At 39.4% G+C, this 26,497-nt stretch overlaps 1 protein-coding gene across 2 annotated transcripts in view; it reads left to right on the forward strand.

Annotated features, from left to right (window-relative positions):
- Positions 1–26,497, forward strand: part of CYFIP1 (cytoplasmic FMR1 interacting protein 1) — a 109,053-nt gene that overhangs the window by 51,783 nt on the left and 30,773 nt on the right. Inside the window, exons 14-23 of one of the 2 annotated variants that reach the window (XM_075852575.1) lie at positions 636–802; positions 2,895–3,042; positions 7,030–7,183; positions 11,646–11,802; positions 11,962–12,058; positions 12,183–12,259; positions 12,338–12,446; positions 14,354–14,473; positions 21,839–22,038; positions 22,960–23,047. In XM_075852575.1, coding sequence (XP_075708690.1) covers positions 636–802; positions 2,895–3,042; positions 7,030–7,183; positions 11,646–11,802; positions 11,962–12,058; positions 12,183–12,259; positions 12,338–12,446; positions 14,354–14,473; positions 21,839–22,038; positions 22,960–23,047 — 1,317 coding nt within the window. Of the gene's footprint in view, positions 1–635; positions 803–2,894; positions 3,043–6,445; positions 6,512–7,029; positions 7,184–11,645; positions 11,803–11,961; positions 12,059–12,182; positions 12,260–12,337; positions 12,447–14,353; positions 14,474–21,838; positions 22,039–22,959; positions 23,048–26,497 lie in introns of those variants that run through there. The other variant, XM_075852576.1, reaches the window with a different exon arrangement.

Consider the following 26,497-nt stretch of genomic DNA (forward strand, 5'->3'; position numbering starts at 1 on the left):
TATGCGGAAAGAAAACCTGACTCATTATTTATTTTTACTTTAACTACCTGAATATAAGCAGGGAGAAGTAGTTACAGCCTTTCTACACTTAAAACCTAAAGATTCAGATGTAAATGCTTTTACATCAATATTCCCTTTGCGAAACCCTGGTTACACTGACATGGGTCCATGAAGCAAAGATATGGCTAGGCATTTTAGTAGGGTTACTGTGCTGCAGAGATTATTTTTCATCTCTGACTCTCAATTAATGGCTTTGCAGGGTCAAAAATAATACACCTCTGACTTCCTTTCCCTGCAGAACAACTATTTTGTTAGTCAGGAAAACAAAATCCTAGTTAGCCGCCAGCTCTGTAGCATGACGACTTTGCAAACAATTCCCCTTTTTTTCGGCTTCCTCGGCACTTGAAAGTATTGCTTTTGGTATAGAGGGATAGATCGGGGTGCAGTTAAACCTAAATTCACACCGTAGAGCACATGTACCCCCCCCCCCCCTAAACAGTTCTTGAACATGGTAACTTGGGGAAAGATAACCGTGAAAACCCCTTTGCTGTCAAGAAAATGGATGTTTCACAGCTATAAAGGGTTTGCTGGAGCAGTGTCTTGTATGACTTAATTGGCAATTTTTTTGTCTGTAGGTGATTGCCATGATAAAAGGCTTGCAAGTTCTGATGGGCCGGATGGAGAGTGTATTTAACCATGCCATTCGTCATACTATATATGCAGCATTGCAGGATTTTGCTCAGGTTACCTTACGAGAACCACTGAGACAAGCTATTAAGAAAAAGAAGAATGTCATCCAAAGGTGAGAGCTCCCTATATAGGAAGTCCATGGTATGTGAGAACCGAATTCAACATTGTGTGGAAAACCACATGCATTACACTGCGTTTTTAGTTTTCTGTAGAGGATTTGTTTCATAGAAGAATTAAGTTACGTTTTTATATATCACACAACCCCTGTGCCTATATAAACATCAAATGGAATGCAGCGCTCTCAGGATCGGTCATCAATGTCCCCCATTAAACGCTATTAACCCCTTAACGACCGCTGTATAGTGTTTTTAGGGTGGCCACTCAGGGTAGTTCTTCTGAAGCGCTGCCTTTTCACTGCGGCACTTCAGAACATGTTGCACCCGAATCTGGTGCTCTGCTTGTGAAGCACAGGTTGTTGCTAACAGCCTTGGGCTTTTGGGCAACGATCGGAGACCAATAGCAGTGGTCTCTGATCATGTTTAACCCTTCAGATGCAGAGCACAATAGTGACCGCCGCATCTGAGGGGTTTTAGAGGGAGGGGCTTCCTCTCACCCCGCTGGCACCCTGTGATGCAATTGCAGGGTGCAGATTGTTTTTGTGGCAGCCAGGGGGGCCTAACAAATGGCCCCAGGTCTACTTTTAGTAAATGCCTGTTAGCCCAAGATGCATGGCCTAACAAATGCCTGTCCGTTTTACACACAAGTATATTTCACTGTATTATAAAAGCAATCAAAAGATCGCATTGTAAAGTGAAAAAAATAAAAATGAAAAACCCTTACAAAATGCTTTATTAAGAAAAAAAAAGTATAAAAAAAGTTACACATGTTTGGTATCACCACGTCCATAATGACCCCAACTATAAAACGATCACATTATTTAACCCGCATGGTGAACACCATAAAAAAATAAAATAAAAAACAATTCCAGAATTGCTGTTTTCTGTTCATCCTACTTTAAAAAAAAACTTGATCAATAAGTCGCATTTACTCAAAAATGGTACCAATAAAAACTATAAGCCGTGCTGCAATAAAAAAAAAAAGCCCTCATACAGCTGCATTGGCGGAAAAATAGAAAAGTTATGGCTCTTAAAATATGGCAACACAAAAACAAATAATTTAAAGTGTTTTTACTGTGTAAAAGTAGTAAAACATAAAAAAACTATATAAATTTGGTATCGTTGCAATCTTAACGACCTGCTGAATAACGTTATTTATACCACATGGTAAACGGCGTAAATTTAAGAAGCAAAAAAGAATGGTGAAATTTCAGTTTTTTTCCATTATCCCATCAAAAAAGTTAATAAAAGTTAATCAATAAGTTATATGTACCCTAAAATGCTGCTGTTAAAAGTACAACTTGTCCCGCAGAAAACAAGCCCTTATACAGCTATGTCAACGGGAAAATAAAAAAGTTATCGCTCTTTGACTGAGAAGATGGAAAAACTTAAAAAAATGGCTTGTCATTAAGGTTTAAAATACCTCTGGTATTAAGGGGTTAAATCATCAAACAGTTCATCCAAAATTGCCTTTTATTTGTTTGATTTCCTGTTGCTTATATAGCGCCATATTCCACAGTGCTGTACAAAGTTTGGTAAAGGGCCTTTTACACCGGCCGCTGATCAACGAGACATCGACGCTCGTTTGCTCCTGTCACACAGAGCCATGTATGGGGACGAGCGGTCGTCACTCCAATCGCTCGTCCCCATCCATTATTATCATGTCGGCAGCGCTTCTCTCCGTTTACACAGGGAGATGTGCTGCCGACAACTATTATCTTTTACTTTTTTTAAACTATACGACCAGCAGATGATCGAGCGTTTGCTCGTTTATCTGCTGATCGCTGCCCTTTCACACAAGGCAATTATCGGCAACGAGTGTTATATATGAACGCTCCTCTGCATGATCGTCCAATGTAAAAGGGCCTTAACAGTCCCTGTCCGCAGTGCGGTTCGCTATTGAATATCCACATCTCAAGTATACACATGCACACTAGGGCCAATTTCATAGGTTCAAGTTAGTTATCCTATCAGTATGTGACTAGAGTGTGGAAGGAGGTTGGAAACGCATGCAAACCCAGGGAAAACATACAAACTCCATGCAGATGTTGACACTGAGTTGCATAATAATATACATATCTATTTTAGTGTCCTTCAGGCAATTAGAAAAACGGTTTGTGACTGGGGCGCAGGATGTGAACCGTTTAACGACCCTGCTCTTAGAGGAGAGAAAGATCCTAAAACTGGTTTTGATATCAAAGTTCCCAGGCGTGCTGTAGGACCATCCAGCACTCAGGTACACACTTTTTTTTAGGATTTACTGATGCCCAGGACAGTATTTGATACCTTTTTTTTTATATAGCAGATAGTTATGTTATTAATAAAACTATATTGTTTTTACATATTTACTCATTTTCCACTTTGAGTTGATTTTAGAAACATTGTAGCTTTGGTAGTGACAGGAATGAACATTTATTTATATAAATTATAGCAATTATACTTTTACTATTAAGTTATACTTATGTAATGACATATAGATCATTACCCCTCAAACAATAGAAACTAGTAATTTAATTTTAATGGCTCCAGTTCATGTTACATTTGTTATTTGGGATACATGTTTTTAAGTCTTAGCCATTATGTAATTGTATGTGGTGTGTTAAAAATATATAAATTTCAATTAATTTTACTTAATTGTATTTTTGGTTTGCACTTTTAATGAATTGATGGATGGGAAATGGGGATGGAGTGATTTCAGCTGCTTCAGTTAATACAAGGGTGAAAAGGTTAATTCCTCCATTTGAACCAATCGGTTACCACCAATGTTTTCTTCTTCTTCTTCTTTTATTTTATTTTTTCCTCTTGCTTTGCTTTTGATGGCTGAAAGAAGGGATGTGCATCTCTCTGGGCACTGTTCTGCAATCTTCTGTCTGTCGCTTTACCGCTAACGACCCTTGTGCTGTTATTTTCATCTGGTAACTATACTAAACAATATGCAAATTCTACAAATTATCAATAACCGCTGTTGCATGCTCATGTCATTTTCACTCAAAATGACCTAATTCTAGAAACAGAAGTCATTTTATTGAATACAAAATGTTACACTTCAGATACAAATAAAAACGTATCCATGTTTCACACGTTTTTAATACGATAATTACTGCATTTAACACGTAACCGTGCCCTCCTAATGTGCTTACAGTAGGAGATTCTCAAAACAAAGTGACACTTAGGTTTGAAGCCACTTTTAAAGTGTACCTCCAGCGTATATAGAGAAACCATTTTAGTGCATGGTTTTGCAAAATAGCTTTTCTATATAAGTTGTTAAGCAGATTCTGCTTCTAAATAACAGTAGAAAAGGGCTGCGGTCCGTGCTGCGGGCTACTCATAACTCTCCGGTACGGGAGCCAGAACTGCTGGAGTGTATAATGTGAGCCGTGCTGCTATTTAGAACAAATCTGATAAACAAGTTTTATATAGGGAAAAAAATGTTTTACTAAATCCTGCGCTATAATTCTTTTTCTGTATAATTGGAGGTAAACTTTAAATATTTCTGAGCAATTTTCTAATCTAATTTAGTTTTTCCATTCTGGCTCTCCCGAGCCCCATCAATGTGTTTACAGCTTGTTGATGTAAAAATATCAGAATATTGTCACAGCCCCTCTGTTCTGTTCACTGACGGCCTACTGTAAGACCACATTCAGATATGGTGGATTTGTTGCAGATGGTTTTATGTCGATTCTGCATAAAAAAAAACTGCCATGAAGTATAGTACATTACGTGTGATAGGGGTTTTTTTAAAACCTCATTCACACGTAGCGGAAAAAAGAGCCAGTGCATATCAGGACATGCTGCGGATTACCTATTAACCCCTTAATGACCAGCCTATTTTAGACCTTAATGACCAAGCCATTTTTTAAGTTTTTCCATCGTCGCATTCCAAGAGCTATAACGTTTTTATTTTTGCGTGGACATAGCTGTATAAGGTCTTGTTTTTTGCGGGACAAGTACTATTTTTTAATAGCACCATTTTGAGGTACATATTATGTATTGATTTACTTTTATTAACTTTTTTTTGGGGGGGGGAATAGAAAAAAAACAAATTTCGCCACTCTTTTTCGCGTCTTAAATCTACGCCGTTTACCGTGTCATATAAATAACACAATAACTTTATTCAGCGGGTTGTTACGATTGCAACGATACCAAATTTGTATAGTTTTTGTATGTTTTACTACTTTTACACAGTAAAAACATTTTTTTTTCAAAATTATTTGTTTTTGTGTCTCCATATTTGAAGAGCCATAAGTTTTTTATTGTTCCACCGATGCGGTTGTATGAGGACTTTTTTTTTTGCGGGAAGACTTGTAGTTTTTATTGGTACCATTTTGGAGTAGGTGCGACTTTTTGATCACTTTTTATCAAATTTTTTTTAAAGTCAGGATTCACAGAAAACAGCCATTTTTCCATAGTTCTTTATTAAAATTTTTACGGCGTTCACCGTGCGGGTTAAATAATGTAATAGATTTATAGTCGGGGTCGTTACGGACGCAGCGATACCAAATATGCGTAACTTTTTTACTTTATTTTGGTTTTTTAATAGTAAAGCATTTTGTAAGGGGAAAAGGTGGGTTTTTAATTTTTTTTTAAAATTTTTTTTTAATTAACTTTTTATTAAACTTTTTTTTAACTTTTTTACTAGTTCCACAAGGGGACTTTAATATGCGATTCTCCGAGCGCTATTATAATACACTGCAATACTTTTGTATTGCAGTGTATTACTGCCTGTCCGTTTAAAACGGACAGGCATCTGCTAGGCCTCCGGCATGATCTAGCAGGCATTCACTCCAGGCAGACCTGGGGGCCTTTATTAGGACCCCGGCTGCCATTGGAAACACAGACACTCTGCGATCTTATCGCCGGGTGTCGGGAGAGAGAGGGAGCTCCCTCCCTCTCTCCAAAACCACTCAGCTGTGGCGCACGCTATTGTGCACCGCATCTAAGGGGTTAAACGAATGAGATCGATACTAATATCGATCTCACACGGCAGAGCAGGGACACCCCCAGCCTCTGGCAGCTGAGAGAAGGGAGATTTGACGGCTCCCTGCTCTGTTTACTTTATCCTGATGCAGCACCGTAAAAAGACATATATGCATCACAATAAAGCCCATTAGTGGCCGCCGTTAAAAGGCGTATTGGCGGTCACTAACGGGTTAAGTTGCGGATTTGCTGTGGATTTCACTTTGGAGTATGGATTTGCTTTGAATTTGCAGAAAAAGCGTCCGTTGCATCTGAACTTGCCTAAAACTGGGCTAAATTTTCTGCTCTTGATGGCTCCTTCCCCACTCTGATATGGAAAACAATACATTTTGGTAATGGTATCTTGGGAAATTGCTCTTAATGCGGTTCCTTGATGTAAAATGTTAAAAGTGGCTTCAAGTCCGTTTCATTAACATTTAGAGTTTATTTTCTACACAAAGCCAAATTTGAGTAAAACAAAAACTATTGGACATAGCTTTGTTTCGCTAACACACTAATCTTTCCTTTCTGGATTTTCTCCTCCTACCTCTTCTTTCCGTATGTACTTGGTCTCCTTTCTTCCCTTCACATTGGTTTCCAGCTCTTCATGGTGCGCACAATGGCAGAATCCCTGAGCTCTGCAGAGCTGTTCAAACAGCTCAAGTCTATGGGGATGGAAAAGTTGTTGCTTGTGATAAAAAAGTTTCTGAGGCAGTCCTACTCCTATCCAACTCTTTTAAACTTTGGTGGTAAGACGATATTTATATTACCCTGTTTTTAGAAAATGTTCACCATATGCGTGTGCAGGTCTTCTCTTAAAACAAATGCAAATTGTAGTGAAAGATGTATTCAATTTTCCAACCCTCTTACCTCCAGTCTGCCATTTACTTGTTACGAGTTATAAAATAATAACATTTCCATGTATTTGCATGGTTCACAAAGCGCTTTCCACTTTTTCCCTTAACATGTTGCTGCAGTCGATCCATTCACAAGGACCTTTGCGTATCAGAGTTGAAAAACTTCCGTGAATAAATGGGCTGTGATTTGTTGCCATGGGCACTCAGTCTTGAACCATTGGTCCCCAGTGCATGGATGAGTGATATTTGGCCTTCCCAAAGTATGATATATAAATGGTATGGGACTGAACGTTGAGGGTGGTAAAATTGAATTTGTTTGTCTGATGATGCCACTGTTTTAATGTACTGTGTCTGTTTTCTTCTTTCTTTATTTCTTCTTCTGTGAATGCCTTTCCTTTTAAATGACACAGCTTTATATGGTGAGAACCATGCTAGAGTCACTCATTGCTGATAAAAGTGGTTCCAAGAAAACGCTGAGAAGTAGCCTAGAAGGCCCTACCATTTTGGATATAGAAAAATTTCACCGTGAATCATTCTTCTACACACACTTGCTTAATTTCAGTGGTAAGATTATGGAATGAACGGTGTGCTGCGAATATGTCCTTTTTAGTCCCCTAACCACATGGCCAGTGTGTTTCCTGTCGCTAATCCCAGTGGGTTCATTCTATTGTAGCTGCTTGCTTTGCTTGTTCCTGAATATGGCACAAAGGAGATGTGCTGATACTGCAGGGTACAACTGAATTAAAGTCATTTATGCATTTGCTAAGGCATACGTTTAGACACCAAATGATCCAATGGAAGATTCAGAGGGTTTCAACCTTACAGTATGATAGCCAAGTTACCCGATTCCTTAAGGTGCCCATACACATTAGATGAGTCAGCCTAACACACCGGGACCGGCCGACAATCTAATACATATATGGGTCTCACGACTCTCCTCTCGACGGCATATGTTGGGGGAGGGGTGGAATGATCGAACATGTTAAATGTCAACATTTCTGATCCTTTATTTTTTGCGGGAGATAAGCCACTACCAGAGATATCTGGCAGCTGCTTATTTCCCTCTCCCCATTAAAAAAAACCTTTACGCTCGGCCGTTTGTGCATGTTTATGGTCCAGATAAACGTGCACAAATGGCCGAGCGTAAAGGTTTTTTTTAATGGGGAGAGGGAAATAAGCAGCTGCCAGATATCTCTGTGTTGGGAGAAATGGCCATCAAGTGTTTGGCCAACATCTATCTAAAGTGTATGGCCAACATCTATCTAAAGTGTATGGCCACCTTTTAGGATTGTTAAAAAGCAGTTTTATTTAAACAATTATTATTTAAGTGATTACACATTGTTTTAATTTTTTCAAAAATCAGGAAATATTATCAATTAGATTCTAATTTATAACATTTCCATGTGCTGGCCACTAGAGGGAGCAGTTCCCTAAATTGCAGCATGGTCAATGTGGAAAAGCAACCTCATTGCTTTATGCTGCAAATTTGGGGTAGACACACTCTCTCTCTCGTGTCCACACACAATCCCCACTCCCTTCTTCTAGCTAGTGCCAGGAGAAGGAGGGGTTTGAATCTTCAAACCTACACTGTATGTCGCCATTTTCTGACCGACTGCACAGTGTAGGTGGGTTAGATACAGTGCTTAGCAGACAGTATCACACGAACATAGTACACACATCACATACACGAACATAAATTACCTTCTCCTGCCTCCGCTTCTATTCATTGCGCCTTTGCTTCCTTGAACATATGGCCGGAAGCCGTCATCTTACTGTCCGGCCGCGGCTTCCGGTCCACATGAAAATGGCGCCGGATTTCGCTCTGCGAACGAGCTCCATTTTGGTCTGTGTGGGAGCGGCGTATGCGCCATTCCCACACAGACGGCGTACGCTTCAGAGAAACGGAACGGCTCCCGTTCGCATTCTCTATGGGGTTGTATGTGCCGTATTCCATCTCTGTATGTGTCGTTAATTGAAATGGCAGCCCCCATAGAGGAGTAAAAAGTAGAACATGAGATCGCAAATAAATAAAATGTATGTAAATATCATATTAAAAGCTATATAAAAAAAATAAAAATTTGTGACACCTTCCCTTTAAGTGTTCTTTCCTTAAAGTATACCTTGTGCATATAAATTAGACTTGGACCCGTGCACCCTACTCTTCGGAGTCGTACAGTTGCCACGGCAACTGTGGCACCCAGCATTCAGGAGCGCCTTTACGCACATACATACATACATACATACATACATACATACATACACACACATCAACTCGGGTGGGAAATCACAAGAGGAGATACACTTTAATATGAAAGAACTTAACGATTTAATACATAAAAGGTTTTATGGTACGTACATTTAATTTGTTGGGGAAACTGACTTTTTGTATGAATGGGCTTTTACATTCTGCTGAAATATTGGGATAAGGGGTAAAATGTATTAATGAAGCAATTGCCACTATTACTTGAAGATTTTGATCCCACCGTGTTAACCAGCCCTAGTCTAGGAATTCGGGCCTCTAGACCTTTCTGCAAGTTGTACGTCCAATTTGCATGTTTTGCTATTGCATGTGGCATGTTCTAGTGACAATTTAGTGTGCTGCTCAGTATTGTTATAAAATAATAGGGGAGATTTATCAAAACTTTCAAACGATGGCCTCCGTGCCTGCCATGGACGGAAGCCTATCAGGACCAGCCTCCGGGTAATACTGATAGACTTCCTGGAAGTCACTGTCTCATTCCCGATGCACACTGTCGGCGACAGTGTGCGTCGGTAACCGGGAGGACAGCTGTTCCCGACAGATGGCACTCTAGTGTTGCCGATCAGCGGCTCATCACGCCTGATTTCGGCAATTAACCCCTTATATGCAGCGATCGATTGCGATCATCGCATTTAGGGGGTTTGTAGCACATCGGCAGCCCACATGTAATCGTGGGGGTTGCCATGGCAACCGGAGGCCAGACAACTACCTCCGGGTCTGCCATGTATGGAAGCCCATGAGGACCAGCCTCTGGCTAGTCCTCATAGGTTTGCTGTCAGTGACGTCACACTGACAGTTGGAATACATTACACTACTGGGTAGTGTAATGTATTCTAGCAGCGATCAGTGCTACAGGTCAAAAAAGAAAGTGTGAAAAGTTAATAAAATTGTTTTATAAAAGTGTAAAAATAAGTAGGTTTTTTTCCTACAATAAGTTTTTTTATTATAGGAAAAAAATAAAAACATTAAAAAAAGTTCACATATTTGGTATCACCGCGTTCGTAATGACCCAAACTATAAAACTATAATGTTATTTTTCCCACACTGTGAACACGTCCAAAAAAAATAAATGAAAAACGATGCCAGCATTGCTATTTTTTGGTCACCACTCCTTCCAAGATATAGAATAAAAAGTCATCAAAAAGTCACATGTACCACAAAATAGTACCAATAAAAACTAACAACTGTCCCGCAAAAAAAAGGCCTTACACAGCTTTTTTGACTGAAAAATAAAAAAGTTATGGCTCTCAGAATATGGTGACACAAAAAATTTATTATTTTATCAAAATGTGACTTTATTGTGCAAACACTGCAAAACATAAAAAAAAACCTATATACATATGGTATTCCCGTAATCATACCAACTTGAAGAATAAAGTAAAACGTAATTTATTGCGCACGGTGAACGGCGTAAGAAATAATGAATTTAAAATGCCAAAATCAGTTTTTTTGGTCACCTTAGCCCTAAAAAATTTTCAATAAGTGATCAAGAGGTTTTATGTACCATAAAATGGTACCAATAAAAGCTACAGCTCGTCCCGCCAAAAATAAGCCCTCACACCACTCAATTGACTAAAAAATAAAACCGTTATGCCTCTCAGAATGTGATGATACAAAACAATAAAAAATTGTAACAAATTATCTTTTCTCTGTAAAAGTAGTAAAATATAAAAAAAACAATATAAATTTGGTATCACCGTAATCGTATTGAGACGCAGAATAAAATTAAGTTGTAGTTTTTACCGCACTGTGAAAGACCTAAAAACAAAACCCCAAAGACAGTGGAGGAATCCATTTTTTTCCAATTTCAGCCCGCAAATAATTTTTTTCCCAGTATGTTATATGATAATGGTGTCAATAGAAAATACAACTCTTCCCGCAAAAACTAGGCCCTCACACCACTCTATTGACGGAAAAATGTAAAAGTTATGGCTCTTGGAAGGCAGGGAGTGAAAAACGAAAATGAAAAAGCAAAAAAGGATCAGTCCTGAAAGGGTTAATTAATTTCTAATAAACATTTATGACCACATATGGGTATTGTCGTACTCGGGAGAAATTGTTTTTCAAATGTTGGGGTGCGTTTTCTCTTTCATCCCATGTGAAAACGTAAAAAATTCGACATTTTAGTGGACAAAAATATTGATATTCATTTTCACGGCCTAATTCCACTAAATTCAACAAAAAAACTGTGGGGTGAGAATGCAAACTGTACCCCTAGAGAAATTCCTTGAGGAGTGCAGTTTCCAAAATGGGGGGTTTCCATTGTTTTTTGGTCCCTCCATGGCATTGCAAACGTGACATGGCACCGAAAAGCATTCCAGCAAAATCTGCGCTCCTAAATCCAAATGGCGCTCCTTCCCTTCTGTGCCCTGCTGTGGGTCCAAACCTCATTGTATTACCACATATGGGGCATTGCCGTAATCGAGAGAAATTGCTTTACAAATGTTGGAGTGCTTTTTCTCCTTTATTCCTAAAAAGTCGATTTTCATCTTCACAAACTAATTCCAAGTGACACATGTCAGGATTGAAAAAAATCATCTGTGTCCACAAGGCCAAAACAGACTGCGTCCTAAAGGGGTTAAATAACTGATTTGTTGTCATTGTCACGTCCTCTGTTCCTTTGCAATAATTCCCTACTGTGTGATAATTCAGTATGAGTAACTTCCTGACTGTTCACTGCTCTCTTTGCAGCCCTTGCTAGTATACCCGTGTTATTACTAGTTTAGGGGTCTCCGTGTCTAATACCATGTTTGCGTCTTCCTAAAGGGACCTTACAGCAATGCTGCGATCTGTCCCAGCTGTGGTTCAGAGAGTTCTTCTTGGAGCTGACTATGGGTCGAAGAATTCAGTTCCCTATCGAGATGTCCATGCCTTGGATTTTGACTGATCACATTCTAGAGACAAAAGAAGCATCAATGATGGAGTAAGCATTGTTTGTTTATTTTTCACATACAGGTCTTTTTGACCGCTCCTGCACTGTATCACTGGCGCTGGTAATTTAGCTCACTGATATTTCTTTTTGCATTTATACAACATGTTTAAACTCAAGTTAATTTACTGCATTTCTTGGATGATTTTCCAGGTATGTTCTTTATTCTCTGGATCTGTATAATGACAGTGCACACTATGCCCTCACAAAGTTTAAGAAACAGTTTCTTTATGATGAAATTGAAGCTGAAGTAAGTTAACCCTGTCAATTATTTGTGACCCTGTAGGCATAATTTAATATAGCAGAACTTCAAACTAACAAATGTGCTCCACTATAATTTAAAAATGTAACTGTTTATTCTTAACTGCCCGCAGGTAAATCTCTGTTTTGACCAATTTGTGTACAAACTAGCTGACCAAATATTTGCCCATTATAAAGTTGTAGCTGGCAGGTACGTACTTTGCCATTGAACTCTAGTGCCGCTTAATGTTGGTTAATTTGGGTGCTGACTTGTTCCTCTTTTTTGCAGTTTACTCTTGGAAAAGCGACTTCGAGCAGATTGTAAAAATCAGGGAGTCAATATTACGCAACCGGCATCCAACCGTTATGATACGTTACTGAAGCAGCGCCATGTTCAGGTTTGTGTTTTTTCACCAATGCTTAATGTATGGTGGTTTTACATCAAATCTAAGGGCTTGTATAGAGTTCCTGTAAGTTTGAATTGAGCCTATATTCTACATGAATAATGTACCCGCTGTTATGTAGGGCTGGGTTCACACGACCTATTTTCAGACGTAATGGAGGCGTTCTACGCCTCTAATTACGTCTGAAAAAACGTCTCCAATACGTCGGCAAACATCTGCCCATTACTTTCAATGGGCTCTACGATGTACTGTGCCGACGACATGTCATTTTACGCGTCGCTGTAAAAAGACGGCGCATAAAATTACAGCCTCGTCAAAAGAAGTTCAGGATACTTCTTGGGCCGTAATTGGAGCTCCAATGAAGAACAGCTCCATATTACGTCCGTAAAAGACGCCCCGCAAAACTCGAGTACATGCAATTAAGTCTGAAATTCAGGAGCTGTTTTCTCCTGAAAACAGCTCCGTAATTTCAGACGTAATTGTAGTTTTTGCTTGCACATACCCTTATGGTTCAGGGCTGCCAATTAAGGTTCCTAATAATTATAAGGAGAGGCTTCTAGCTACCTTGAATACAGAACCGCCTGCTCCGTCTCCCCCAGGACATGTTGACTTAAAACGGCAGCACTGATCCAACATATAATTGGAGGGACATGTTAAACAATAAATTCACAATATAATAAACTAATATTAGGTTATATCCATTTACATGTTGCATAACCTTGGTAGGCTAGAATGAAATTGTAGTGAAACAAGAAGTCAATGTATTATATCTGCCATTTAATAAAGCACTGCAGGCAGTCTGAAATTGCAATTTATTGATGAACATTACTTAAAGGGGTTTTCCCACGAGGGGCATTATTGACATATCCACAGGGCAAATAGCATAAAATGTGATCAATGTTTATCTGCTCCCATAATAACCTAGCTGTGATTTCTAATACATAAGCGCTCAAGAGATGTTCCTTTTTTTTTTTTGAGGTAGGGGATACGTTCTTGAATTTGATTATTTTCAGAGTGGAGTTGGAGATCACATTTGTGGAGCACAATCTTCTTGGCCTGAATAATAGTTGAATTTCTTACGTTTAAAAAGGACTAGTTCGCTCTCCTGACATATCTGTTATACTAAATGTTCTCCACGAAATACCAATTCTGGAGCATCTTTTTTTAGATTTTTCATTTTTGCCATTGATCTTTTTATTCCTCCTGGAAGTATATCAATAAATGCAAAACTGGGTGTTAAAATTCCCCTTGGCAGTAGGGTATGTCCCTACACAGTCTGACACTGTCAGCACTAATTGGACAGTTTCAGGCTATGTGGGCACAGGGTCCTTTTTCAGGAAAAGTGACTCCAGTTGTCAGTTTATTCATTAATTTACAGGAAGAGAGACAGAGGAATGGCACAAAGCAAAGTTCTAAGAAAAGATGTTCCAGAATTGTTAATTTACGGAGCCATTTGAAGCACTGTTCAGATAATGTGTTTTTTGGCTTCTGTTCATAATCCATTCGTATGACTGATTCCAACAGCACCTGATGGACCCTATTGACTTAAAATGGTGCCTGTCGGGGGTTCCATTGTCTTTTTTTCTTTTTGACCGCAAGAAGAATACTGCATGCTATGTTATTCTTGTTGTCAAGTCTGAAAGGCTTGCTGATGGAGGGTCCAAACAGAGCCTGCAATGCAAATGTAAACATGGCCTTACTAAAACAGACATGTCACCTGACAAGTCCTCTTTAAACTTTAGAAATTCAACTTCCATGATTCCGGGCAAGAAGATAACGGAGCCTCCAATGCACATGTGAACAGAGTCTGACAAATGTGATTTCACCGCGTTGTTATATATACATAAACCTTCTTCAGAAAGTGTTTATTAGTGACTCCTATTCTGTTTACATGCTTTCAGTTATTGGGCAGATCTATTGATCTTAACCGTTTGATCACTCAAAGAATTACTGCTGCTATGTATAAATCTCTGGAGTTGGCAATTGGACGGTTTGAAAGTGAAGACCTGACATCCATAGTGGTAAGTATATTTTCTATCCACCAGAACCAAGTTTAGGGAAAAATATTTTTAGACTATTTGTCCTTGCTGGCAATAAAGATTTTAGAAGATCAACATTGCTGTTACTGACAAAATCATGTCACTTACAATTTAAATGATTTGCAATAAAAATCATTATGACTAGTGATGTCAATCCTCTGTGTCCAGTAAGGTATGATGCTCCCGGCCAGCAAAATATGAACTCACTGTATTATTGATGTCAACTAAAAATTCTGAAAATAAAGAATTTACAAATAATAAAAATATAAAAAAACAGTACTGTTTAAATTTAGTCTCAGACACTGTACAAGCGTTTGTTGATCAGGCCTTCAGAAAGTATCCTGAATTAAAACAATACGTTAGGCACAGATTGAAAGATTTAACTTTAGATTCCGGTTCCAACACAGGGGAGCGATGTTTGTATATTTAACCAAAAAATATGATTCCAAAGATCAGGTAGCACTTCAGAAATTGCTTTAACCCCTTCCCGACATATGACCTACAGTTACGTCATAGCCGGGTAGGGGAAGTATGGAGCGGGCTCACGGAGTGAAGCCGCTCCATACGATGCAGGTGTCGGCTGTATGTTACAGCCGACACTTCAGAATAACAAACGGTATTCCCGCTCGTTTAACTCGTTAAATGCTGCGGTCAACAGCAACCTTAACATTTAAATCGTTAGAAAGAGGGGGGCGGCCCCCTCTAACAGCTCATCGCGCCCACTGCAATGCAATCGCGGGGGGGATGGTTGATATGGCTGCCTGGGGGCCTAATGAAGGCCCCCAGGTCCGCCATCTTTGTGCACCTATTAAGCCCGGCCTCCGGCAGGGCTTAATAGATGCCTGTCAGAATCACGATAAACTGCAATACATTAGTATTGCAGTATATCATTCAAGCGATCTAACGATTGCTGGTTGTGGCCCCTAGGGGGACTAATAAAAAAAAGTAAAAATTTAATTAAATGTATTTTTTTTTTTTGGTGTAAAAAAATATTATAAATTTAAAAAAAAAACCTTTTCCCATTTTCCCCCTAGAGCATAGTAAAAAAATAAATAAACATAATTGGTATCGCCGCATCCATAAAAGTCTGAACTATTACAATATATCACTATTCAACCCGCACGGTGAACGGCGTAAAAAAAAATTGTAAGCGCCAGAATGTCTATTTTTTTGTCACCTAATCTCACACAAAACATGAAATAAAAAGTGATCAAACCGTCGCATGTACACCAAAATGGTATTATTAAAAACTACAGCTTATCCCGCAAAAAATAAGCCCTCATGCCACTTAATTGACGGAAAATAAAAAAGTTATGGCTCTCGGAATTTGGCGACACAAAATACATTTTCTTTTTTACACTTAGGTTTTTACTTGTAAAAGTAGTAAAATATAGAAAAAACTTTATATATTTGGTATCGCCATAATCGTATTGAGCCACAGAATAAAGTTAATATGTTTTAATTGCACAGTGAATTCCATAAAAACGTCACGCCAAAAACCATGGAGGAATCGCTGTTTTTTTCATTTTCTACCCGACAAATAATTTTTTTCCCCATTTCCTAGTACATTATATGGCATAAATAAATGGTGCTACGAAAAACTACAACTCGTCCCGCAAAAATCAAGCCCTCATAGTACTATATCGACGGAAAAATAAAGACATTATGGCTTTTGGAAGGTGGGGAGGAAAAAACGAACATTTAAATCTGAAAGTTGTATACGACGGGAAGGGGTTAAAGCAGCAGCAAACTCAGAAGCAAGGGGTGCATGACCGTAGGATCTAGCTCCAGAATCCAACTTGAAATAGATGACCGCTTTCCCAGATATTGAAGAAAAAAAAAAAAAGATTGTTTGTTCACCCATATGGTTTCATGTGAACATATGGGTGAATAAAGTAGTGTGTTTTGGGGGGTTTTCTATTTGGGAGTTCTGCCATTGTCGTGTAAGTGTGTGAAAAATGAAATGTAATACAAATTAAACCAATCCAGACCATACGATCAAAATGACCGAAAAAAAGGCAAAATTTTATATATATATATATATATATATATATATATATATATATATTACATTTTGTCTCTTTTAAAATAAAAATTACAAAAGGAAAGGGAGGACATTTTTTGGTAGCCCAACAAATGATTTAGTTAGTGCCATTAAACCATCACACGTGAAGAATTAAAAAAAAATGTCTGATCATTTAGGGCCAAAACACTTCACAAAATGAAAAGTAGTAGTTGAAAAAAAAAAAAAAGCAACACTATTCCTATACATCCCTGGAAGGTAATGACACAAGCTTTGTATAAGTGCTTGCACTTGGTGTTTTGGTGCACGCTGTGAAACAAAGGATGTCCATTAAAAGAAGTAGAATTGTCCCATTTTTCAATCAATTTGCTGTCCGGATATTCAGAGTCTTAATTACATTGTGAACGTTTGTGAAGCCCTAAGTTATATATAAACGACTCGTTCCCAACGTGTATTTCGCAACTGGATGATATTGGGTTACATAGCAGTTGTTTTTACAGCTGCTTTAGCTGAAATGTAAACCTAAAGTCTTACCATGCCTTGGCCATTGGGTTGTATTTGTTTTTAAGACGTTTGGAATTTTAAGTCTGCTGTGAATGGGATTGTGTGTACTTGTAAACTGCACACTTGCTACATGTCTAAATTTATCCGCATAAGAACGTTCTGTTCATCAATGACATAAGGAATTCTATTTCATACCTCAATAAAAACAAAGATATACTAACATATATATTTGATGGAGGCAAATGGGACGCTCTTTTGGCTTTTGACGGGCTAATGAAGCCTTATGTACACGTTTACGTGTACGCCAGGAGCTCTTCCGACGTACAAGCTAATGGTGGTAGGGGAGAAACGTGATGTTAAGGGGGCCTTAGTCATATCTTCATTTTGCTTTGGCTGTTAAGTCTGTAGTAGTTGATCACCTTTTGTATCCAGTCATAATACGTAAATAACATTTTGAGTGCCTCTAATGTCAGAGGTTTTTTTTAAAAAAATCTCTACTTGGTGGAATGATTACAAATTCTACAATTGTGATTATGCTGTTGTAAGGTCTATAACTCAAATCATTATTACATTCCACAATATATTTACACTGGTGTTTTAAGGCTGCTAAAAGTTTTGCTTAATAGATAATTCTATATGAACATCATGGCAGAAGTCTGCTTTTCTTCTCAATCCACTTTGATTAAAGACTAGTTGCAGCAAGAATACAGTTTTAGGTTGTTCACATAAGCAATACAATGTGAAAATTGGAGTATCCAGTACGTTTTGCCTTTCGAAAATTGTTATTTCTTGTTCGCCTCATTAGGGTACACAGACCATGGGTGTATGCTGTTGCCTCTAGAAGGTGTGACACTAAGAATTTAAAAAAGTGTTTACTCCTCCTGAACTAGTCAGTTTTAGCATAGTGTCTGTAGAAGGCACACAAGCTTGGCACACAATCGCGCTTCTTGGTCGATCTCACTGCAGCACTGCTGCCGAGGGGCTGCGGACGCCTCCCCACGGAGATACTTAGTAGGGACACGGTCCCCCTCATCTGGATCAGGTATTTGGCGACATGCACCACACTTTTCTTCACTGTGTGGGCTGCCATCTTCAGGCTCCTTACATGGTGTGGGATTTTTGTCCTTTCCTCTAGCTGCTATTGGGGAGGTGGCAATCAGGTGACTGCTGTTAGCCAATCGCTGCACAAGGGTGTGGAAGTTCAATCTCCCGCTACCCTGCTGCACACAGAACGTGTACTCAGTATCACAGGACCTTTAGAGGACCTGCTGCTTTTGGCACCGGGAACGCGTGTTTCACCTCCTCCAAATAGATAGGATCTGCCATTGGCACACCTCACCTTCCTCCCTAATGGGCACTGTACTGGAATGAGATCAGGACAGTAAAGAAGCAGATACCGAAGTCACTAGGTACCATCAGACTACCATCGCAGCCTTCCAAGGGAGTCAAGCCTTGCCTTCTGCAGTATTGTGTGGACCTATAGTTACTAGCTCTCCCAGGGTAACTGTGGAACGTGGTGACCCTTGTGATGCCATGTCAAACACAAGAAGAGAAACCAACTGACAGCTACCTTATGCAACACATTGTGCTTGTTTCACATGTGACAACATTTTAGACATGTAGTCAACCTACTCCTCTGCGATGCATGCCGGCCTCCAGGTTCAACATCTGTGGACGCACTCCCTGTGACCCAATCAGCCACCCCCAGCAAGCTTCCCTGAATGCAGGTGACCTTGTAGTTTGACATTCTCTCCCCGGTTCGTTGTTTGCCGAATGGCGTGGCTAAAGTGCTGGTCCACTTCGAAAAGTTTCCTTTTGGCTCTCATCTCTTTAGAGCCTGTCCGGATGAGATTATCATAGAAGCGACAGGCAGAATAGCACTTGCCTACCTTTTAAAAAGAGAAAACCAGGCCTTCGTTTCCATCCCTTTCACAGATTCCTCTGGCCTCAGACATCCGATCAGCAGTCCCATGTGGACTCCGATAACAGGCCTTGCTTCAAGCACTCTTCCTCATGGCGCCCATACCCCAGGCCTCTAAGCCAGTGGGAAAGACAACTTCTGCCTGAAAGAGTGCCCCCACTTGTGTCAAGAGTGGGGGCAGGGTTCTGCATTTCAAATACATCTGCCTTTCACATCTCGGACATCAAGGTGCGAGACATAATCTCTTCAGGGTACAAGATCCAATTTTGGACACCTTCCACCCAACAGGTGTTTTTTTTAGTCCTCTCCAACTCCGTCGCATTCTAGGGCAGCCGCCTTTTCTTTAGTCAGTGGACTCACTCTTGAGTCAAGGAGTTATCCAAGTTCCTTCAGAACAAGGATTTCACAGATTTTATGACAATTTCATCGTTCTCGAAAAGAACGGATCATTCTGTCCTATCCTCGACCTCAAACAGTTGAATGCCTTTGTCAAAGTCAGTCATTTCTGCATGAAGTCCCTCAGGTCAGTAATTGCCTCCATGGAATGGAACAGGAAGACTTCCTCTCCTCAGTTGACATCAAGGATGAGTACCTACATGTCCCCAGTTGCCCGTCCCACCACGTTTCCTGCACTTTGCAGTTCTCCCTTTTCATTCAAAACTTGTAGTGCTCCCATTTGGCCTGTCATCGGCACCTAATCATTTCCTCATCCCGAGAAGTTAATTTAACCTGTTTACAGATCACTCTGGCTTACTTCCGCTGGATTGTCAACCAGTCCATGTCCTATCTGACCCTTTATCGTAGACTAGTCTTCCGGTAAATTGTTTTTGACTCTGATCGGGGGTCCCTCCTCTCGTATACACTGTCCGCCTTGCAACAGGTCTTTCCCCAATGACTGGGCACTCCCACCTATCTCTGCTTTTACATGACTGTGCTGGGCACCATGGTGGCTTCCATCGAGGCCATTAGTCTTACCCAGTTTTGTACACGTCCCCTACAAAGGGAAATTTGTTTCCCGGCGGAATCGCTTCCTGGATTCCCTGGACCACCGAATCCTGCTTCCACTGGTTTCTTCTCGGGTGGCTCTCCTGCCCAGCGATTTTTTTCCCCCCAGAGCTGCTTCTTCCTACCGCTCTGCTGGCAAGTCCTCTGCCTGTGCGCTAGTCTTTTGGGTTGGAAAGGTGCCTCCTGGAATTCTCTCAGCCTAGGGTCACTGGCCCATCCAGGGCCAGTGTTGGTACGCTGACGTGGTGGCTCTACTAGCCGAATTTGCCTGTTACTTACCTCCCTGGCACGACCTGTGCTTTCCCAAGGTCCTATTGTCCACCAGAGTGTTTAACGGCTCATCTGTTAAACCTGTAGTACTGAAGACTCAAGGCTGATCGCAGTGGATGATTAAAAACGTGTTGAAGGCGCGGAAATCACCTTCTGTCCGCATTTATCACCGTACTTCGAAGACGTATCTTAAGTTTGGTGGGGGTAAACCTCTTCCTCCCTTGTTTGTTTTTTTGTTTTTTCCCTTGCCCTGGTTTCTGGCGTTCCTCTAGAGGAGGTTGGATTGTGGACTTGCCCTTAGCGCTCTTAAGGGGAGATGTCAACATTGTCTATTTTTTTCAATAGGCCTCTGGCGTCCAAGTATGATGTGAAAATTCTATTGCAAGGGTCTGGACATGCAGTGCCCCTATCAGCCACCAAATCCTTCTTTGCATTGCAGAGAGAACGAAAGACAGATTCCAGTCAGTTCCGTTTGAGCCTCTTTCGAACATCTTGTTGCGGCTAGTGTTCATGTGGCGGTGACCTCTGTATGGAGGGGTTACCAAGCTGACCGCTCTGTTTTGTCGCACTGTGTCTGTCCGTCCATCAAAAAGGGTGGTGCTCCAGAGATACTTTCCTTGGTCGCAAGGTGCTCTGCTCATCTGTGGAGTAAATTATTACATCCGTTTCTGTCTGTTCCCACCCATGTGAACTTCTTTGGGAAGTCCCATGGTCTGTGTCTCCCAATAAGACATTTTAAGTACTCATTGTTAAAATCCCTTTTTTTCCAGTTCATTGGGGGACACAAATCCCATCCCTTTTTTCGTTATAATGTTAAGGTTGTCCGTCAGACATGGTTTTCTTATCTAGTTCTGATGTTGTTCTATTATCTTGTATTCTGTGTCTCCTACTGCTTCTGTACAGACTAGCTCTGTGCCTGTAGGAGAGGTGTGTATATACTGTAGAAGGAGTCAACACGTTTTAATTCTTAGTGTCCCGCCTCCTAGTGGCAAGAGCATATACCCATTCTTTCTGTCCCCCAATGGACTGGACGAGAAAAGGATTTAATAAAAAAATCCTGTTATGTACAACCCAACTGAGATTTTAATAGATCAGTTACAAATAGAAAATATTAAAAATGTCATTAGTTTCTTATTCAAGGGGCTTTGGGTTTAACAAAATGTTCATTCAAAAGAGCTTTTGCAATACTGTAAATTTGCGATATACATCTGTTAAGATTTGGATTTAACATGATGAATTTTGTGTTTATGCGGACATGTCACCATGTTCATGCTGACCTTAGAAGGCTGTCAATCATCGAATGGTGAGCGGAGGTAGTTCTCGTGCCCAAACTTGGCACTGGAAGCATGCTAGTTTGCATACCAAGCCTGCATGTTTCCAGGTTCAACTACAGTGTTATTTCTTTTTCTTTCTTTTTTTAATTAGACCATACGTGTTCCTGAATCTGTAACGTGCTGCTGCAAATGGTGTGGCATATGTACAAAGTGACAGATCTACTTAAAAAGATTATCATAAAATAACCTTTTGTGAGTTATGAGAATTGTCTCTCTATGGAATTTAAGCTTTAATACACCAGGCTCAATATACTACTTTCACTACTGCATCTCATTTCTTTACACCTTAGGAGCTAGAAGGCCTTATTGAGGTGAACCGAATGACTCATAAGTTGTTGAGCAAATACCTGACCTTGGATAGTTTTGATGCCATGTTCCGAGAAGCCAATCATAACGTTTCTGCTCCCTATGGCAGGATCACCCTACATGTGTTCTGGGAGCTCAACTATGATTTCCTCCCCAACTATTGCTATAACGGTTCTACCTACAGGTACTTATTTATTTTTATAAATTCATAATTACCATCAATGGGTCACCAACATTTTTTTGCTTGCAACACAGTATATCTTGTTATAAATACAACTTTTTAAAAGACTATGTGTTAGATTTATCATTACTAGTGCAAGGGAAAAGTGGAGTAATTACTAATGAATACCAATCAGATTTCAGCTCTCATTTTCAGAGGCTTTTTGGAAATTAAAGCAACGACCTGATTGGTTACTTTCGGAAATGTCTCCAGTTTTTGATTTTGAAACATTTCCCCGCTGATTATTACATAATAATCCGTGTATTCTAGTTGGGAATAATAAATGTGAGAAATATTCTTTTAATCTCAAATACATTTTTGTTTAATTCATGTACACATTTATGTTAAGAATGGTCTCAAAATGTCATTGTAGCACTGAATTTTATTTTTTGTTGCAGTTTTTGAGAACTAGTGAATATTTTTTTTACATGGTGGGGGGTGTTCCACTTTTCAGAAAGTTTTTACATTGGCTTTGTTATAAATTATACTGGAGATCTGTGGGCTTATTAGCTTTAACCACTCAATATTTTCCTCTTTATTAATGAAAAAACCAACCCCTAACCAAAGCATTAGAATATAATGCCAGTTAGGATGTTTTTGCTGTCCATAGACTGCCAATGGAGGTTTACTAAGGACTCACTCCCTTTCTTTGTAGTCAGACAGATTATCAACTTTTTAAAATGTAATTCCCATCAGCTTTTTTGCTCAGGACTGTCACACAGCCTCATCAATATATTGGCGTTTATTTGCTAAGGCACAATGGCACAATTCAAGATTTTCGTTGTAATTATTTTAAAGTAATAGAAACAAACTTTAAATGACAAACCGCACATGCCAGTAGATAGTATGTCATTGCTCAATAACGTCCTCATTTCATCCATCCAGGTTTGTTCGTACAGTTCTACCTTTTTCTCAGGAATTTCAGCGTGACAAGCAACCAAACGCCCAGCCACAGTATCTGTATGGCTCTAAAGTAAGTACTTCTGCAAGTCTGTACATGATCCATACAATGTTCTGTTTGGAACAGTCCAGTAATTTGGAATGTTGCAGACTTAAATGGTCAAGTTTAAATGGTCATCACCACTCCGGATAAAGTTTTGTTTTAGATGAGTACACTAAAAATGGAAGATTATATTTTATTTGAATTCTTTCACTCTGACTGCATTGGCATTACTAGCAGGTTTTAATAGAACTGAAATTACCAAAATACTTGAACACCAGTGAAACACTTCTCTGGACAGATTCTTTTCTATTCTTATGGAAACTTTTAAGGCCTAGTGTAGTCAGTAACCGTATAAAATGGTGTAGCAACAATAAAAATGTGGTGGAACATTCATCATAGCTGCTGTAGTTAGGAGGTGGTGAGCAGGGATATATATATATATATATATATATATATATATATATATATAGAAATCAACATGAATGTTTTGCTGATCTCAGTGTGCGTGTTTATGGGGAAATCTTGGCAGATGACTGTTGGCCAAGTCAGGCATTATGACTGTAAAACGGTCTTCTGAAGTGCTTCCTTTGCTATGTGTTTTTTTTTCTTTTTTTAAATTTACAATTTTTGCCCTTTATTCATATATACGATCACTATCCTAACACCTGTGTGAGTGTATCAAGTGCAGGGATGTGTCACTGATGTACTGCATTTTACAAAATTTTATTTGGGGTATCAAAATGTAACTCCCAATGGATGGGTTTGTTGTCCGTATATTCGACACAGGCATGCATGCTTGCATATTTTAGGCTGAATTATTTGAATCTATCACATTCTAATTTTTAGTAATTGGATATTATTTCAATCCCAGGGTTGTCCTTGATTACTTGCAAATAAATACGCATTGCTGACTCAAGTTTGATGTTTTTATTTGATGCAAAAATGCACTACATAAAAGCTTTAAAAAAAAAGAAGGAAAGTGGGTTAAGTCTGTGATGTGATTTTTACATAATTGCTGGTCTTGGCTACTAGTTCATTTACACGTCCAAACATTAGAGGCTCTGTCACCAGATTATAAGTGCCCTATCTCCTACATAATGTTATCTACATTGCAGCGCCGATCACAACAGTGGTTTTTATTTTGAAAAACGATAATTTTTGAGCAAGTTATGAGCTATTTTAGTTTTATGCTAATTAGTTTCTTAATAGACAACAGGGCGTGTTTTTACTTTTTACCAACTGGGCGTTGTACAGAGGAGTGTATGACGCTGACCAATCAGTGACCAATCCGCGTCATACACTTCTCATTGTTCCAACCCAGCTTCTTTCACACTGTGCACAATCACGCTGGGCTGATTTACCAACACCCAGTTGGTAAAAAGTAAAAACACAACCAGTTGTTTATTAAACAGGCTCTGTCACCACATTATAAGTGCCCTATCTCCTATATAAGGAGATGGGCGCTATAATGTAGGTGACAGTAATGCTTTTTATTTAATAAAATGATCTGTTTTCACCACTTTATTAGCGATTTTAGATTTATGCTAATGAGTTGCTTAATGCCCAACTGGGCGTATTTTTACTTTAGACCAAGTGGGCGTTGTACAGAGGAGTGTATGACGCTGACCAATCAGCCTCATGCACTCCTCTCCCTTCATTTACTCAGCGCATAGGGATCCTGCTAGATCCTTATGTGCTGTCTTATACTTACACTTTAACAATACTGAAGTGTTTAGACAGTGAACCTATAAACTGTAGGGTACAATTAACACAATGTAATTTAGAGAAAAATGTATACATTTTATTGAATATAACAACATTAAAAGATGAGTCATGCTGAGCATGAATAAAAACGTCTGTCAATTACAGAGGACATACAAATGACAATAAATAACAATACAATGAGTATATTGGTGTACTACAAGCCCAATTGGCCTAACCAAGAGAATAGTTGCAGCCTCTATGTAAATAGTAACATGCAAAGTGCATCGTGTGTATAGAAGCAAGAGGAACTCTGCTGAAACCGACTGCAGTCAGCTGGAATATAGCATCAAACACCAGCCTATTGCTGGGAATCAACATGTGGTGACTAACAGATAAATGCAAGTGCAGTCAGTAATGGTACAGGCAGTTTAAACAAAGTAGTACATGGAGGATAGGACACATAACCTACACATAATAGCCCTCTGCAAGGAGAGAACGTCAGTCCCGACAAAGGCATTTCGCCGAAATTACATTGTGTTAATTGTACCCTACAGTTTATAGGTTCTTTATCATGTGTATAGGGCAAGACACCAAGGTTTACTTGGCTCTATTAAAGTCTAGCCTCAGATATAGGTATTGATATGATATGTATATATATATATATATATATATATAATATATACACATTTTAACTAGACTTCTCCTGCATGTACCAGTAGGTTAGTGTTTAGACAGTGAATAGACATTCCACGGGATGTCTATTCACAATCTCTGCACTTCGTTACTCTGTCTGTGGTAGTTACAGCAGAGGAAGCGTGATCTCGTTGTAACCTGTCATTTACAGCGAGTTCACGCTTCCTCTGCTGTAACTACCACAGACAGAGTAATGAAGTGCAGAGATTGTGAATAGACATTCCATGGAATGTCTATTCACTGTCTAAACACTTCAGTATTGTTAATGTGTAAGTATAAGACAGCACATAAGGATCTAGCAGGATCCCTATGCGCTGAGTAAATGAATGGAGAGGAGTGCAGGTCGCTGATTGGTACACTCCTCTGTACAACGCCCACTTGGTCTAAAGTAAAAATACGCCCAGTTGGGCATTAAGCAACTCATTATCATAAATCTAAAATCGCTAATAAAGTGGTGAAAACAGATAGTTTTATTAAATAAAAAGCATTACTGTCACCTACATTATAGCACCCATCTCCTTATATAGGAGATAGGCCACTTATAATGTGGTGACAGAGCCTCTTTAAGAAACTAATTAGCATAAATCTAAAATAGCTCATAACTTGCTAAAAAATGATCGTTTTTCAAAATAAAAACCACTGTTATCTAAATTACCGCGCCAATCACATTATGTGGGAGATAGGGAATTTATAATCTGGTGACAGAGCATCTTTAAAGGGGGTTTCCAGCTAATAACGTGTTTTTGCTTATTTAAATGTAAAGCGAGAGTTACGTACATATAAATGGCTGCTCCAGTGGTTAGATGCGCCGTTCCACCCCATTTCCCGTTATCCACACCAGTCACGTGATTACATCCGCTCTGCCTTTTCATTGGGAGTCAGTAGTTCCGACCACCTGTCTCTATCCTAAACACGCCCCCAGTGGTCAGCGCATCATACTATACCAAATGTATCCTGCTTGCAAGCAGCAAGATGTAGAGGAGAGGGAGGGGTTCGTGCGGCGTGGAATGTAATTGACCCACCCATTGAAAAGCCCTCTGAAAGAAAAACAGAGTTCCATGATCACGTGACTGGCGCTTATAT

Source organism: Rhinoderma darwinii, chromosome 2, assembly GCF_050947455.1.
Source record: "Rhinoderma darwinii isolate aRhiDar2 chromosome 2, aRhiDar2.hap1, whole genome shotgun sequence".
NCBI lineage: Eukaryota > Metazoa > Chordata > Amphibia > Anura > Rhinodermatidae > Rhinoderma > Rhinoderma darwinii.